This window comes from Callospermophilus lateralis, chromosome 1 (assembly GCF_048772815.1).
Source record: "Callospermophilus lateralis isolate mCalLat2 chromosome 1, mCalLat2.hap1, whole genome shotgun sequence".
Classification (NCBI taxonomy): domain Eukaryota; kingdom Metazoa; phylum Chordata; class Mammalia; order Rodentia; family Sciuridae; genus Callospermophilus; species Callospermophilus lateralis.
Window position 1 is genome coordinate 11372012 of NC_135305.1, and position 17020 is coordinate 11389031.

Below are 17020 nucleotides of genomic sequence, written 5' to 3' on the forward strand. Positions count from 1 at the left end.
AGCCCATTTCTATTATGTTTACGCTATAGATGTTTGAATGGTTAATAAATCACACACACTCATACATAATCCTTTATAAAAATATAGAGAAAGAAAATATTACTCTGCATCATATATAGAGTGTTTGGCACTAAGAAGGCAGCAATGAAGAGATCAGGCAAAATCCCTTATTTGTTATAGAGAGGACAGTCAATAAACAAGTCCTCCAAGATAAAAAGTATGAAGAAGAAAACCAGAATGCTAAGATGGAGAGTAACTAAGGAAAATCAAGGAAGGTTAGATAGGAAAATCAAGGAAGGTTTCTTTGAAGAGGCAATATTTGAGTTCAAAATGAGCTGAGTACATGAAGAACTACGGAAGGAAGATGTTCTTGGAGAGAAGAAAAGTAGAAAGGGCTTATTTGGTTCAAAAGTACAAAAAAGCAGGTTTGACTTATATTCCTATGTATGGAGAAGAATGGTGTAAAATGAAAGGGATTCACAAAAGCAGCTGATTTAGGGCCTTTTCACTAGGCATTTTATTCCAGAATCAGCAGATGAGTTTTAAACAAGCAGAGACATAATTTGTTTTCTAATTTAAAAAGAGAACTTCGGCCACCATGTTAAGACTAGATTAGAAGGAGCAAGGGTAGAGGAGGGCAACTGTCAGCAATTAATGTGGCCACCTGGGCATGGCAAGTGCTAGCTGGCTAGTTTGCTCTCAATTACTATTCTCTTTAGTATCAGTGTCCGTTTCTACCTGGCCATATCACTTCTAAAAGGTTACATTTTACAGCCTTCCTTGAAGCTAGTAGAGAGAGATGATTAAATCCTACACTATCTGATTTAGCAAAAGTATTTTGAAATTTTGAGAAAGCCTCTTTCAGTATTGAACTTCAGCTGTGTTTCTGGAAGACTGTGTTGGAGGAGCAATGCGTTCACCCCTGTGTGTGTGTGTTAATCCATCCACGTTCCTAAAAATAGCTAAACACAGACATAAATATTTCCTGTTCAGTCAACTGTGTCTTCTCCTAACTGCAAAACCACCCAACTGTAAATCATCTCCCCTGAGCCTGTCTACTTTTCCCTATAAAGGTATAAGGCAAAACCACGTTGTGGAGAGACTGTGTATGACCTTAGGACCTAGAGTGTTTCACTTATGCAATACACTTTTTATAAGTCACCTTTTTTTTTTTATCATCACCTTCTTTCTTGATGCTTGAAATATACACGTAAAAGCTGGAACTTGGGATACATTCTTTGACCAAAAGGTAGCATACATTTAAAATGAATACTGTGTTAGAATATAGCAAGGAATATGAAAAGGAGCATAAGAGTATAGCAAGATCACAGAGAAGGACAAGATTAATTATAAGGGGCTTGAGTGAATCTCAGGAAACTTCTCAGAGATGATAGTTTAGATCTTAAAAGAATGAGAATTTTGATTATTACGTAAAAGAAGATGACAAGATGATAGAATTTCTTCTTGACAGGTTGGAGTGACAAACAGAATAAGAAGCAGAAACTGAATTTGTGAACGAGTGAAAAAAAAAGGCAAATTAAAAATATCAAGCAGTACAAAGGAACAAGGAGGCTAAGGAGAGAAGTGAAGACACTGGGAAGAGGAAGAAATGAGTGATTTCAGTTTTAGTCCCTTGATTCAGAGGCAGTAGGGAAATATGCAAGTGGAAATACATTAAAGGTGGCTGAAATGCTGCTTGGCTTTGACTGAGATCAGAATAGGTTTGTGTTTTGAGGCAAAGAGTAGGGTTGGAGCATCCCATACTCATGGTTGGAAGAATTGTCCATAGTACCCAAAGTGATCTACATACTAAATGCAATTCCTGTCAAAATACCAATGGAAATTTTCACAGAAATAGAAAAAAAGTTATATGGAACTACCAAAGACCTGTCCAAGCAATCTGAGAAAAACGAACAAAGCTGTGTCATTAGAATCTCTGACTTCAAAACATACTACGAAGTGACAGTAACTAAAATAGCAGATAAAAACAGACACACAGACCGATGGGATGAATTCAATTCCTTGTATTTTCAGCCAACTGATTTTTAATAAAGGCAGCAAGAACATCCAAGGACAATCTTTTATAAATGGTTCTGGGAAAATTGAATATTCATCCGCAGAGGAAAGAAACTAGACCCTAATTCGTACTGTATATAAAAATCAACTTTAAATGGATCAGACTTAAATGTATGACCTGAAATTATTAAATGACTAGAAGCAAATATAGGGGGAACACTAGGACTTTGGTCTAGTTAAGATTTTTTTTGAAATATGAACCCTAAAGCCTAGGCAACAAGTAAAATTAGACAAATAAAATTACATTAAAGTAAAAAAACTTCTGTGCAGCAAAGGAAACTATCAGAAAAGACAATCTACAGAATGGGAGAAAATTATGTGCAAACTATTCATCCAACAACATATAAGGAATATATAAGGAACTTAAACAACTCAACAGCAGATACCAAATAATCCAATTTAATAATGGTGTATGATCTGAACAGACACTGCTGGAAAGAGGATATACCAATGGCCAACAAGTATAGGAGAAAATGCTCAACATCACTAATCTTCAAAATAATATCAAAAAGACACAAAATAAATAAATAAAAGACAAATCTTGGCCAGGAAGCGGAGAAAGGAGAACCCTCATACACTGTTGGTAGGAATGTAAATTAGTGTGATCATTATGGAAAACAGGATGGAGGTGCCTCAGAAAACTAATAGAATGAGCATGTGATCCAGTAATGCCACTGTTGGGGATAAATGTTGAGGAGACATCTGCACTTTCACATTTACAACAGCCAAGCTATGGCATCAATCTAGTGTCTATGGATGAGTGAATGGATAAAGAAAATGTGTTCTCTATACTCAGTGCACCATTATCAGCTGTAAAAATAAAAAAAAATTCTGTCATTTGCAGCAACATGGATGGAATGAGGCACTGTTAAGTAAAATAAGTCAGGCATGTAAGACAAACACCATGTTCTTACGTGAAAATTCAAAAAGTTGAACTCTTAAGAAGTAGAGGATAGAACAGTGATTAGCAGAACCTGGGAAAGGCTTGGGGGGAGGGAGGGATGCAGAGAAGCAGGTGTGGGTTCTGAGGTGCAGATGGAGGTGTAACTTCTAATTCTGTTACAGTGTAGGATAACTATGGTTGATAATACTAATTGAATATCTCAAAGGAGTTAGTAGGGAGAACTGCATCTTCCAAATACAAAGAAATGTTATGCCTGAAGTGACAGACATACCAGTTACCCTGACCTGAGCACTACACGTCGTATGCATGAATAGACATACTGTAATACCCTATAAATGTGTAATTCTTGTGAAACAAAAAATATATTTAAAATGTGTACTAATAAGATACATAAGTATGAGATAGCAAGTGGTATTTCCCTCAACATATTGCCTTCTACCTACTCCATTCCTTCTGCTTAGAGGTTACCTTTAGCAATTCCTTAGGATATTAAAACATTTAAAAATACAAGTGAGATTCTTCTGCCTGCATTTATACTATTTATTCTGTTGTTGACATTTTTCCACGAGGGCTTATGATTTTATTTTTTTCAATAATTCCTTGTATAATATGCCATAATTTCACGTTTCCTCCCACCACGTATTAGTGGATATCATAATTATTTAATGAACCTGTATTTTGGAAGAAGCGCATTGTTTAGTTGGAGGAATAGCATGAACAAAACCAGACAGGGGTCCTGCCCTCAGGAAGCTAGCAATCTAATAGGAGTGCTAAGTGAAGTAAGATAACTCAGATTGTGATTATAGCTATGTGGCCAATCAATCCAAGATGAGATAGAGTGGGCGGGGGCTGGTTTGTGCTGAGGCTTGATGAATAGAGGGTTTTAAGAAAAACCAGAGAAGTAGCATCCCATATTATCGTAAACGATTTCAATATGAACATTCAATACTCATTGATTGCTTGCTCTATACCACCAGCTGTTACAGTGTTAATATTTAAGGGTAAAAAAATTTTGGTCCCTGTTTTCTTCGCGCCTACATTTTAGAGTAATTAAGCATAAAACCCCTCAGCGGTAACTGGAACATAATAATTGCTCCATAAACTTAAATTTTTGTTGTTAAGGAATCGTTTGCAATATGGCAGATGAATTTACTCTATTCTTTAAGGTTTCTTTTTTTTTTTTTTTCTCCATGTGAATATCTTCTATAATTGCCTGCCTACAGTCTGGGTCATCATCTCACGCTTTTCCGTGCCCTGATGATTTGTGGTTCTCGCAGGTGTTACACGTGCGCATCTCTACACGATTGGCACCTTCAAACGTGCCCTTCTGAAAACTCTAGGAGATAATACTAGTGTATAAAAGTTGGGTTTGGGGTCCCTTCTTCGGGTCTTCACTCTGGCAGAGACGCCCTGCACCTGGAAGACCCGCGCGCTTCCGCCGTTACTGCCCAGGCCCAGCCGCCCCCGGGTGCAGGCCGGGCCTCCGCCGCCGGGAGGGGTGGCGGTGCGGGCTCTGGTGCCAGTGCAGGCGCCGGCTCGTCGGAGGTGAGTCTCGCCCGGCGCTAGAAAGGGCTGCACCGCCGGGGCCCTTTCTTCTGGGGAGACGGAGCATCGCGCGGCAGGTGGTTTCTTCCAGGACGCGCCGGGCGCGGGGAGGAAAGGGTGGCGCGGGGCAGGAGGGCAGGCGCGGGCGCCCGCGGGAGATCAAAGCGAGCGGGGCCGCGGAGGAGGCGGGGGAAGCTGCTTTGCTGGTGAGCGAGGAATACCTTGCTTCGCGACCAGCAGGGACGGCCTCTGTGCCGAGGTGGGGCGTAGAGGGCTGTGCAGAAGCACTGAGCGGGTCCAGCGCGGAGTCGCGAAGGCGAAGCCGCGCGGGAGGCTCGGCGCTCCCGGAAGGAGGCTGCACGCCAGGCACCTCAGCCGCGCGCCGAGCGGTCGATAGGAGCAGCGCTCCGAGGCTTGGGCTCCTCCCGCCATTGTGTAGGTGAGGCTGCCACGGGAGGAGGGGGAGCAGTGGGGAGGGGGCGGCCGGCGGGTGATGCCCGGTTCCCGGATGGAGGCAGGAGGGCGGTCCCCGAAGAGCACAGAGCGTACCCGCTTTGCCGTCTCCCCCACCCCTGCCCTGTTCCCGCCCTGCCCGCGCGCTCTCGCGATGCGCAGCCCCAGCACTGCGCGGGTCAGACCGCAGCGCGCGGGGTGGGCGGTGGCGCTGCGCTCCCCTAGCAGCCCGGGGGATTCTAACCTGCACTTTTGTGTTTTAATGCAGAGGCCAATATTCCGCTATGGAGCATGCCTTTACCCCGCTGGAGCCCCTGCTTCCCGCTGGTACTGTACTGCTTCTCGCACCCTTACACGGAGCTCCCGTGCCCCTCCCCGGAGAGAGGTTAAAGGGATTCCATGCCACCCTGAGCGGTTGCAGCCCGATGCTGCCTGATTCCTCGCACTGCATCCCAGGGCCTCAGTTTCCTTATCTGAAAAACGAGCATACGTATGAGTCCTTATGAAGACTGAATGACTTGATAGGTTGTGGGTCCTCCGCCTGTAGCCCAGTGAGTGTACCTGTACAGTTAGTTAACTGATAGACCTCTTACAGCAGCGGGATCACATCTGCAGCAGAGCAGAACATGCAGGAGGGAAAGTCATTGTCACTGTCCACTGTGCATTTCTAATTCCCTGGGAAGGTGCTGGAGCTTACCCAGCAACAGATTAAGACATTTCTTATATAATCATTTATTAATCTGTTAAATTATTGCACTTAAGTGGAAGTGAGGATGGAATGAATGAATTTTATTGGTAGCATTCATTCTCATGTGTAGTAATTGATTTCTTTTTGATAATTTCGAAAGGTTAGATGTATATTTTTTGCCAGTTTTTATTGTTTCCATCTTATAGAACTTCTAGTTTTTCAGTTTCATAAACAACATGGTCTTTTAATATTACATTACTTGACACCTGACTCTACCTTTATATCTTACTTTGCTGATGAAGGAAAATACTAAGTGAAAGAATGAGAATCTGAACCAGTGTCTTTTTGCTTGGTTAAGAGGCGGGGTGTCTAATTATTGCTATAACAGCTTTTGAAAACTTAAGAAAGGCATCAACAAATAACATTTGTGAATTAGATTCCATAGTGTCAGTTAGCCAATAATGGCAAGAACCAATGGCAGTACCAAAAATAAACATTTTATGCAGGTGGCCTGTTGGCCTTGAGATTGATACTAAAAGCTCAGAGCACTATTGTCTGAAGCTTGCTAATGTCTTCTGGGTTAGAAGAAATACATCATAGAGGTGGTGAGTGCTGCACAGGAAAGATTATACTCGGGAATGAGACTCTCCAGGTTTAAATACTAGTTGGCCACTAAGTAGTCCTGTACCTCATAGCTCAGTTTCTTCATCTGTCACATAGAAATGCATCATAGGGTTATTGTCCAAAGAGCAGGTACATGTTAAGCACTTCCCTTCTGTAGCTATAAGCTATTACATGCAGCAGTAGGTCTAGAGGGGAAACAAAGGCGGTTGAATCTCAGATCAGGGCTGAGATGGAAAACATTTGGAGTAACATGAGGACAGAGAGCTCTGCTTCTTTTTTAATCAGAGGCTTAGAGAAGGCCTTGACCCCTTACGTCAGAACATTTGTAAGCTCCACATTTGGAGCTAGGCCTGTAGGGGACCAAGATACCCTGTGTCAACTTCAGATTCCTGGAGACAGAACCCAGGGCTGTTTTCAGAGTTTTCTTCCTGTTCTTTTTTTTTTATTTATTTATTTTTTTATTGGTTATTCAAAACAATACAAAGATTTCAGAATCACATCGGTTACACATCCACATTTTTACATAATACCATGATAGTTGTGAAATGATGTAGATTCCTGTCTGGCCTCTAGCTTTGGCCTTGAAACAAAGGCCCCAGGCATATTGATGTTGACTGTAGATATGTAGAAGATATTTTAAAACAGAACACTTACTGTGAGGGACCAGTGTCATGCCTGGTCATGCTTTGGGGAAAAAACGAACACATACAGCATTCAAAGTAAAAAATATCTGAGGTTAACTTCATTAGAGTTCCCTTCATCAAGGAGACATTTAAAACTTATCTAGCAGAAAAGTTGTACTCATAAATTCTGGCATTATTTTATCTGTAATTTACTTGTATTTGGTATATTGGGCAATCCAACAATAAAGCTGATTCTCCAGAGTTTTGAAAAGTTGCCAGGAAAGATATTGTAGACAAATATAATTTTGGGGGTTGATCACTATTTTAGAGAAAGATGGTATTCTTAAAAGAACTTTTTTGTTTTGTGAACTGCAGTGTGGATTTTTTTCTGTATTCTGTTCTGGACATAACCATTGTTACTCATTTCAAAGTGAATTCATATTATAAATTGTTTTGTAAGTAACTATTTTGGGGGCAATAAGTTAAAATATGTGGATATATTTTTTACTTTGAATGCTGTATGTGTTCATTTTTCCCCAAATAAAATAGAAGGGTTTCTAAAATAAAAAATCCGTTCTACTTACCGGAGATTATTAACCTAAAAACTTATATGAATGTCAGTGTTAGAGCATATACTTAACATGTGTGAAGCCCTGGGTTAATCCCTAGCACACACTCACATAAATTGTGTTTTAAACTGTGTGCATGTATATGTAGATAATTAAAAATTTGTAATAAGACCTAGTTTATGTCCTTTTCTACAACTTTTCCACTGTTTTGTTGTGGTCCATATATAAAATTATCTCAAGATCTGTGGTTTTTTTAAACCACATATGCAATGTAGACTCAAATTAGCCAGCTACTCTTGCTTAGTAGACATTTATGTTATTTCTGGTCTTTACTATTAACAATCTACAATGCATATATTTTTAAACACTTTTATTGTGGTTTTTTTTTTTTGTTGTTATATAAATCATTAGGCTGCATTTTGACCTAATCACAAAAGCATGGGATACGATTTGGTCTAATTCAGTCCCCAGCACTTCCTTCCTCCTCCTGCTCCTCTCTGTCTCCTCTGCTGATCTTTCTACAATTTATTTGTAGTGTTTTGTTTTTACATTAGTCTCTGGTGGATATCCTTGATACTGGGATTCTCTGTGCTATATTCCTGTGTGTACATTTGAAAGTTCAGTGAGATCATTCCACCATTCTTTTCTTTTCCTGTCCTTCCTTTCTCCTCTTCAATCTCTTTCATCTACTCTAATGGTCTTTCCTCTATTTTGATGAAATTCCCTGTCACATTTTTTTCTTTCTTTTCCCCCTCCCTCTCTATTTTGGATCGGTTTCCACATATCAGAGAAAACATTCATCCTTCGGTTTTGTAGGACTGGCTTATTTCACTTAACATGATAATCTCCAGATTCATCCATTTACTGGCAAATGCTGTAATGTCATTCTTATTTATGGCTGAGTAATACTCCATTGTGTACACATACCACATTTTCTTTATCCATTCATCTGTTGAAGGGCACCTAGGTTGTTTCCATGCTTTGGCTCTTGTGAATTGTGCTGCTATAAACATTGATGTGCCTTCATCACTATACTATGCTGATTTTAAATCCTTTGAATATTTACTGGGACAGGGGGTTATATGGTGGTTCCATTCTTAGTATTTTTTTTAAATTTTTTTAGTTGTAGATGGACACAATACCTTTTTAAAATTTTTTTATGTGGTGCTGGGGATTGAACCAGGTGCCTTCCACATGTAAGTCAAGCACTCTACCACTGAGCTACAACCTCAGCTCCCCCTAGTTTTTTGAGGAATCTCCATACTGCTTTTCAGAGTGGTTGTCATAATTTGCAGTCTCACCAACAATGTATGAGTGTACCTTTTCCCCCACGTCCTCATGAATGCTTATCATTATTTATACTCTTGATAATTGCCATTCTGACTGGAGTGAAATGAAATATCAATGTCGTTTTGATTTGCATTTCTCTAATTGCTAGAGATGTTGAACATTTTTTAAAATATTTAACCATTTATATTTTCTTTTCTTTTCTTTTTTTTTTTTTTTGGTACCAAGGGTTGATCTCGGGGGCACTTGACCACTGAGTCACATCCCTACTCCTGTTTATGTAGAGATAGGGTCTCACTGAGTTGCTTAGCACCTCGCTTTTGCTGAGGCTGGCTTTGAACTCATGATCCTCCTGCCTCAGCCTCAGGAGACACTGGGATTACAGGCATGCATCACCATGCCTGGCTGTATTGAGGAGGGTCTGTTTAGTTCTTTTTCCCGTTTATTGATTAGGTTTTTTTGGTGTTAAGTTTTTTGAGTTCTTTGTATATCTGAATATTGATGCCCCAACTGAGGAGCAGGTGAGAAAGGTCTTTTGCCCTTCTATAGGCTCTCTTCATGCCTTTGTTTCCTTTGCTGTGAAGAAGCTTTTTGATTTGATGGCATCCCATTTATTTATTTATTTTTAATTTTAAATAAATTGTGCTTTAGACGTCGTGTTAAGGAAGTTGGTTCCTGTGTTGATATGCTGGAGTGTTGGCTCTGCATTTTCTTCTAGCACTTGGAGAGTTTCTGGTCTTATTCTCAGGTCTTTGATCCACTTGGAGTTGACTTTTGTGCTGATAGGGATCATATTTCATTCCTCTGTTATGGATTTCCAGTTTTCTCAGCATCATTTGTTCAAAAGTCTATCTAATTCCAATGTATGTTTTTGTCACCTTTGTCTAGTATAAGATAAGTGTATCTATGTGGCTTGTCTCTGTGACTTCTATTATATTCCATTGGTCTTCATATCTGTTTTAGGGCCGATAGGATGCACTTTGTTACTCTAGTTCTGTAGTACACTTTGAGGCACAGCATTGTGATGCCTCCAGCTTCATTCTTCTTGGTAAGAGTTGCTTAGGCTATTCTGGATCTCTTATTTTCCCACATGAATGTAGCGTTAGTTTTTCTAGTTCTGTAAAGAATATCATTGGTGTTTTGATGGGGATTGTGTTGAATCTGTATAGCACTTTTGGTGGTATGGCCATCTTGACAATATTAACTGTGCCTCTCCAGCAATATGGGAGGTCTTTCTATCTTCCAAGGTCATCTTCAATTTTTCTTTAGTGTTCTATGGTTTTTATTGTAGAGATCCTTCAATTCCATTTTTAGATTGATTTCCATGTATTTTATTTTCTTTTTTGAGGTTGTTATGAATGGGATAGTGTTCTAATTCTTTTTTCAGCAGATTCATTATTGGAGTATAGGAATACAATTGATTTATGAGTGTTGATCTTGTATCCTCCCACTTTGCTGAATTCATTTATCAGCTCTAGAAGTCTTCCATTGGAGTTTTTAGGGTCTTCTAAATATAGGATCGGGTCTGTCCGCAGAGAGCTCATTTGAGTTCTTCTTTTCCTATTTGTATCCCTTTAATTTCCTTCCCCTGCACGATTGTTCTGGCTAGAGTTTCTAGACCACTGAATAGGAGTGGTGAAAGTGAGGACCTTTTTTTATTCACGTGTTTAGAGGAAATGCTTTCAGTTTTTCTCCATTCAGTATAATGCTAGCCTTGGGTTTGTCATATAAAGCCTTTACAATGTTGAGGTAAGTTTCTTCTATCCCTATTTTTTCTAGCATTTTAAACATGAATAGGTGCTATACTTTATACACAAAAATATAGGTGTATATTTTTGATCATAATAGTTTTCGAGCACATCAGTATAAATTTCTAGAAATGAAATGGCTGTGTGAAATGGTATGTTGCATTATCAGGAGCAACTGTCAACAGAGAGTGCTATGCACCAGTCAGTTTGGAGACTCGGGAGCAAACCAAGATGGATCTAGTTGGATATTGAATTTTGTGTTGCGTAGCCCACGTAAAAATTGCAGGGTCTTAAGAGATGGACATGAGGACAGGCTGCAGGAGGCAAAGAAATGGTGGATTGAAGACAACTTAGTTTTCAAAAGAGACATGGGGAAATCGGAAGAGCCTTGCAGGTGATGGGCCTTCCTTGAGGGAGAGCTTGGTGCTCCATCTCAGCACACACATGGCGGCTGTGAGGGAAGAGAGGACCTGATCAGGCTGGAGAGTGCAGTTGGAGATTTGGGGAGAATATGGTGGAGCAGGAGGGTAAAATCCGAACATGGAGGATGGAGAGGAAAAGAGGGAAGGAGACAGGTTTTAAAAGTTCCTGAGTCTTCCTCCTTTGGAACAACTTTCTATAAAAACCAGACTTTTATATACACTAAATCTCAAATTGTATCATTAATGTCATGGTTCTGCTTTGCTAACCAAGTAGTCATGTGCTGCCTAACAGCAGAGCTCACATATGAGGGTAGTTCCCTAAGTCTACAAAAGAGCCGAAACTGGCCATTGCCTAGTCCTTTTACCCTTTTATGTTTGAATCAGCACAGTAACATCACTGTACAGGCATGCAGCCTAGGAGCAACTAGTAGACTAGTTTGCATAACTGTGCTGTATGTACCTTATAGTTGGAGGTAGTCACATCTTCCTTGGGATCCTTACTTTCAGATGTGCTTATTGATGCAAACTCTTTTTTACGACACACAGTAGATAGAGGTTTTAATTTCTAGTTTAAACAGCTACTTAAAAAAAAATCAGCTTTGTTGAGGAATAATATACAAAATCAATATATTTAATTTTTAAATTTATTTTTTCAAGGTAAAATATGCTGTATTAGTCAGCTTTTGTCACTATATTAACATAAGCCACCTTTTCTTTATGGTGGCCTATTTAGCATACAGGTTTGGAAGTTCAAAATCCAAGATTAATGGCAGCCCTGGTTTAGATTCTGCTGAGGGTGGCTGATGGTTGTACTTTGTTAGGAGTGCATATAGGAGCAAACAATCAAGTCTTGATCAAGGAACACAGAGAGACTGGGGTCCTCAGTCTCTTCCCAGGGCATACCCCACTGGCCTGAGTGCCTTCCTATGCCACTTCTTAAAGGTGGCTAACACTTCCCAATAGTGCCACCTGTGGACCTGTCCTTAAACTCCAGTGGACCCTTGTGGAACCACACCCTTGCTATCATATAGCAAATGCATTCTGGGAAGTTAGCACACATAAATTAAAATGAAATAAAAATACCCTATTCTAGTCCCTCAAAGATCACCATGTATGCGGAAATTAGTTTGTATATAATTATATTTATATCCTTTCAGACATTTGCCATTTATAAATATGCACTTAGTGTTTTTAATCTAAATGGGACATTGTAAGTTGTAAGTTGCTTTATTCCACTTATCAAGTATCATCTTATATAATACTCCATGTTTAAATTTCTTTATTCCAAAAGTAATTTTGCCCATTGCTTATTTCCAACAAGGACTACCTGTGCATTTGATTCAGGTTTTTAATCTAGCATAGTTGCTCCTCACATTTTTTAATCCCCCTTGATATTTTTGAGATTTTGAATAAAGCTTTTGCATCACTCTTAAATTGATCTGATAGTACATAGATAGATAATTGGCATATTTTTTATTATATCACTCTTAAAACAATTTTTTTTACTCAGAATTTTATTGATCTTCATAAATAAATTTTATGCAAGTATGCTTTTTATTGATCACTCTGCATTTCTTTGCAAAAAGTATATATTTAAATTTTAAAAAGATTCCTGTGACCATGATGCTCTTGGGAGTTGTTTCTTCTGAATTGAATTGCCATTATAGAGGTTTATTCTGAATTTAGTTACCATTTTAAGTATTATTACTGTGCACTTGATCAAGTCAACATAATTATATTACAGATTTTTGTAATAACTAACATTTACATGGTATTGTGTGCTGGGCATAGTTCTAATGTTTCAACGGCTAACTCCTGTAGGAAAGTTTGGAACTAGGAAACTGATCAGGTTTAAGTTTTATCCATTCTGTTCACTAGTTTTGTGTCCTTGGCATGCTTAATTGGTTTGAGCCTTAAAATATTCCTATTTTATATAGATAAATTATCTGTGTAAAATCGGAGTATTTTCATTAAGCCCTAACATTAAACATTAAGCTCTTGGGAAAATTAAGATATTATAAAGTATAAAAAGCAAGTTGAAGAAATAGAGGCCTATTCAAATGTAAAGAACTCTTATTAGAACTCTGTACTAGATTAATTTTAATATACTGATTATTGAATTCTGAAATCCTTAATTTCTATGCTAAATTCTCAAAAGAGATAGCTACTTATTTAAGTAAATGTGTTCAGTTTAATTAGGTAAAAGAATATTTAGGTAAGTCTAACAGAATGACTCTTCCTATTACCTGAATTCTACAATTTTCTTCCATGCATATGGAACTTTATAGAGTCACAGAATTCTTAGTTGTGGACACAACACTCTTCTTTGCTGCCTTATCGCTAAGTAGAATGAATATGGGAATATTTTATCCAATATAGTATTTATGCTGACACTTAGGTTCTATTAAATGTGTCTGATTAAATCCACAAAAGGCATAGTGAAGTCTCAGGATGGGTATTGACAGTGGCTGACTTGGGAATCCTCAGGTCATCTGTACCTGGAGATTTGATAGTTGGTCAACCTGTGCTGGTCATCTCCATCAGTTCTCTGTGTTGTGCCACAACAGACCAACCTTTCAGGAACTCTTGGTGACGACGACATTCCTATGCACAGCAGGTTGTCCGGAACTGTTAACTTCTTTCTTTAATCTCTGCTCACCAAATCATAGTAAAATGGTATAAGGGTAGATTTGAGTCCAATGCTTTCGTATTTAGTTTTTTAAACTAATGACTCAAAATGCTTCAATAGTAGAAACACATAGTTTTTTGGTCACACTTCCTAACCAATTGAGCACATTTGTTAGAAATTTCAGGTTTTGTCTCTTCTCTAGATCTATGCTATACAACATGGCAGGCACTTGTTACATGTCACTATTGAACATCTGAAGAAAGGATAGTGTGACTAAGAAACTGAATTTGCAGTTTAATGTAGCCTATGTGTAAAAACAAAATCTGCATTCTGTTATTGGAAAGTTTTCAAGTGTTTGGAACAATGTATCGGGTGCTGGGGCAGAGGTAGCACAGTACTACAGACTGGGGACTGGCCCCTGTGGGCCTCTCTCCTTGTCTGGTAATGATGACTCTTTCCCTGTATCCTCACATCTTGGGTATCTTGTTGGTCTGTGTATCTGTTTCCTAATCTGTTCTTTGAAAAATATCAGTAATACTGGATTAGGACCCACTTGAGTGACCCTATTTTACTTCATCTCTTTAAAGGCCGTATTTCTTCATTCTAGAGTGTTGGGACCTAAGACTTCAACATACGTTCACTTGTGGGGGACACAATTCAGCTGTACTTGGCTTTTTTTTTCTTTTGATAGTGCTGGGGATTGCATGTGCTTGGAAGTACTCTGCCCCTGCACTTGGCTACACTTTGAATGTCAATCTTTCAAGGGCCACTGTTCTGTCTAATACTCTCTCATAATGCTGCTCAGCAGCAGCCAGCCCCAGCTCCCAGTCAACTGCTCGATCATGAAGTTTTACCACTCGTCCTCCAGGGTGCATTCTGTTGCTGGGTAGTGATGGTCACTAGGTTAGGTGTGGGTGGCACGGTGCATGGTGAATGCTCACCTTATGGCAGTCAGGAAGCCAAGAGATGGCAAAAAGGACTGGGTTCCAAAATAGCCTGACTTCCTTCTGCTGGGCCTCACTTCGTAAAAGTCCCACTGCCTCCCAGTAGTGCCACAGGCTGGTGACCAATCTTGGCATGTGGGTCTTCGGGGAACATTTTAAGATATGAACATTAGTTCTGTGAAAGAATTTAGTGTATAGCAGGTTGTCCAATATAAGAGAAATATAATTTCATATGCAAGACAGAATTTCCCAGAAGGCTCACTAAAAGGGTTAAAAATAATTTTATATTTCTTTTAACCTAATATAGTGAAAGTGTTATTTTGATTTATAAATTAACATACACAGCCACTAATGTTAAGGTTTGCATTGTTTCGGTACTAAACCTCAAACTTCAGCGTGTTGTTTACATATCTAGCATATCACAATTTAGATGGTAGACTTTTATTGGACATATTTGATTTATATTTTGTTTCATGATATAATTGGTCAAAATTTTTTAAAATTTATATTAGCAAGTAGCAACTGATCGCCTCATAACTTTGGAAGGAAGTTTGCAGACAAGGAAAAGAATATTCCTTGTTCAAGGACAGCTCTGTAAGAAGGTATTGAAGGTAGAACTAAAACAGGGTTTTCTGATGATATGTTTCCTCTAGTATCAACAGGGCTTTTTTGTTGTTTAAATTGAAGTCTCATATGCCTGCTGTGAAATATTGAAAACTTGCAGGTTTTGTTATTGTTGACTTTTAAAGACACTTTCATCTCTTTGTGGTATGGTAAAGAAACCTCTAGCTAATGCTGCATAAGGACTGTGGTGTTCTTGTTGTCAAAGGCTCTCTAAGATCATCTAGAGACAGAAGTGGATTTTAAAGTTTCCCAGGTTAATCCTGTTTACTCTCCTCCCCAGTGGGGATCCCTCCTAGTTTGTCTTCCTGTCTCTTGACTGTTCCTGGGAAACCTGATGCTGGGTGATGTTTTCCTCCGTGCATAACTCATATGTTGATATCCTTCCTTTTTATTCCTGAAATTTATTTATAATTTATGGAGACTTGTTGCATGCCTTAACTACCCTTCAGTTTGTCTGTGGTATAGTTCTAACTTTTGCCTGAGTTTTATTTTTGTATCTGCTTTAGTGTTCTTTGTACTTTTTAATTAGTTTCGTTATATCTGATGACAAAATTTTTGGTTCATTCTCATGGTTAATGGCCAAATTGTTTCTCTTGCTTTAAGTAATATCTCATTAACTTTGTAAGTCATCTTTTTCACATTGTCTGGAGAATCAATTTTCTGTGCTTCAGTGGTATTTGGTGTCTCTGGCACCCCTCCTGAATCTTTCCATATTAGCCTTTTGATATGCATGTTTTTAGAAATTAAAGCTTCTAAAGCTAGCCTAAAAATAATCTTAAATCTTTTAAAAAAAATCTTTAAGTTGATACTTCATAGCATTTTCAGCAAGAATGGTATTCCCTTAGATGAAACAATTGAAAACATCAAGTGAACCTGTGAGAACACTTTTAATATTCACATTGTTAAAATATTATGGCTTCATATCTCTCTCTCTCTCTCTCTCTCTCTCTCTCTCTGTCTCTCTCTCTCTCTCTCTCTTACACACATACACAAAGAAAATTTGGATTTTGGTACATTAATACCAGATGTCTTTTGAGATTTTTTGAGGAAAATAAGGTGTATTTGTGCATTAACTTCCCATCTTATATATTCCGTTATCTTGCTTTTCCCTCCTTGGTTAAATCCTTCGGAAGGAGTTATTCTTTGTAGGTGGCAAGCAGATGCTCAAGCACATGGACTTCATTATGAGTCTGTTCTGTGTCTCTCATCAAACCTTTGTCTTTGAAGATGTGTATTTTTCACACTGGAATAGTGTTTCATTTTTATGACTTCTAGCAGACTTAGGCTTTTGATTGACTCTTAAGCTATGTGTAAGGTTTTGAATTCTTGGTCCACTCTCTGCTGAAAAGTTTGCCTTTTTTAAAGTGAAAAACCTGATCCTGAAGTTTCTTTCTAATCTGGGTACAAATGTGTGAGCAGTGGGTCCCGGGACCTTGGAGACCTTCGTCAGTGCTCCTTTGAGTGACTGGTGGCTTTTCTGCTGGCATGTGTTTCAGTAGCTCGGTCCTTTAGAGAGAACATAGTCCTTTGTTGGACAGACAGCTGATTATTAAAATGTGTATATAAAATAAGGTGACGTTTACCTTCATTTTTCTTATTTTCCAACTAACAGAGCTTAGAAGACCTTTACTTGCTTTTATTTGCTCTTTAAATATTGAAAAACCTCCACTAGTTTTTCATTTTTCTTCCCTGTCCAGGCTAAACAGTGTAGTCATTTGTTGAACAATCATTTGAGTGCCTCCCTGACATGTGCCAGAAAACTGGGCATGGGACGGCATACCAACAGCTTTCCTTAGTCTCCTGGTTCCACTCTCCCAGGATAGGCATCAGTTACCCAGTCCTGGAAAATGACAAGTGCTCAGGAAGGCTTCCTGGGGACCTGTT

At 38.9% G+C, this 17020-nt stretch overlaps 1 protein-coding gene across 3 annotated transcripts in view; it reads left to right on the top strand.

Annotated features, from left to right (window-relative positions):
• Positions 1-4927: 4927 nt before the first annotated feature.
• The window catches only part of Tpk1 (thiamin pyrophosphokinase 1), a 340045-nt gene continuing 327952 nt past the window's right edge, over positions 4928-17020 (top strand). For 2 of the 3 annotated variants that reach the window (XM_076859623.2, XM_076859627.2), the window contains exons 1-2: positions 4928-4964; positions 5247-5305. In XM_076859623.2, coding sequence (XP_076715738.1) covers positions 5263-5305 — 43 coding nt within the window. In that variant the 5' untranslated portion in view covers positions 4928-4964; positions 5247-5262. Of the gene's footprint in view, positions 4965-5165; positions 5306-17020 lie in introns of those variants that run through there. The other variant, XM_076859619.2, reaches the window with a different exon arrangement.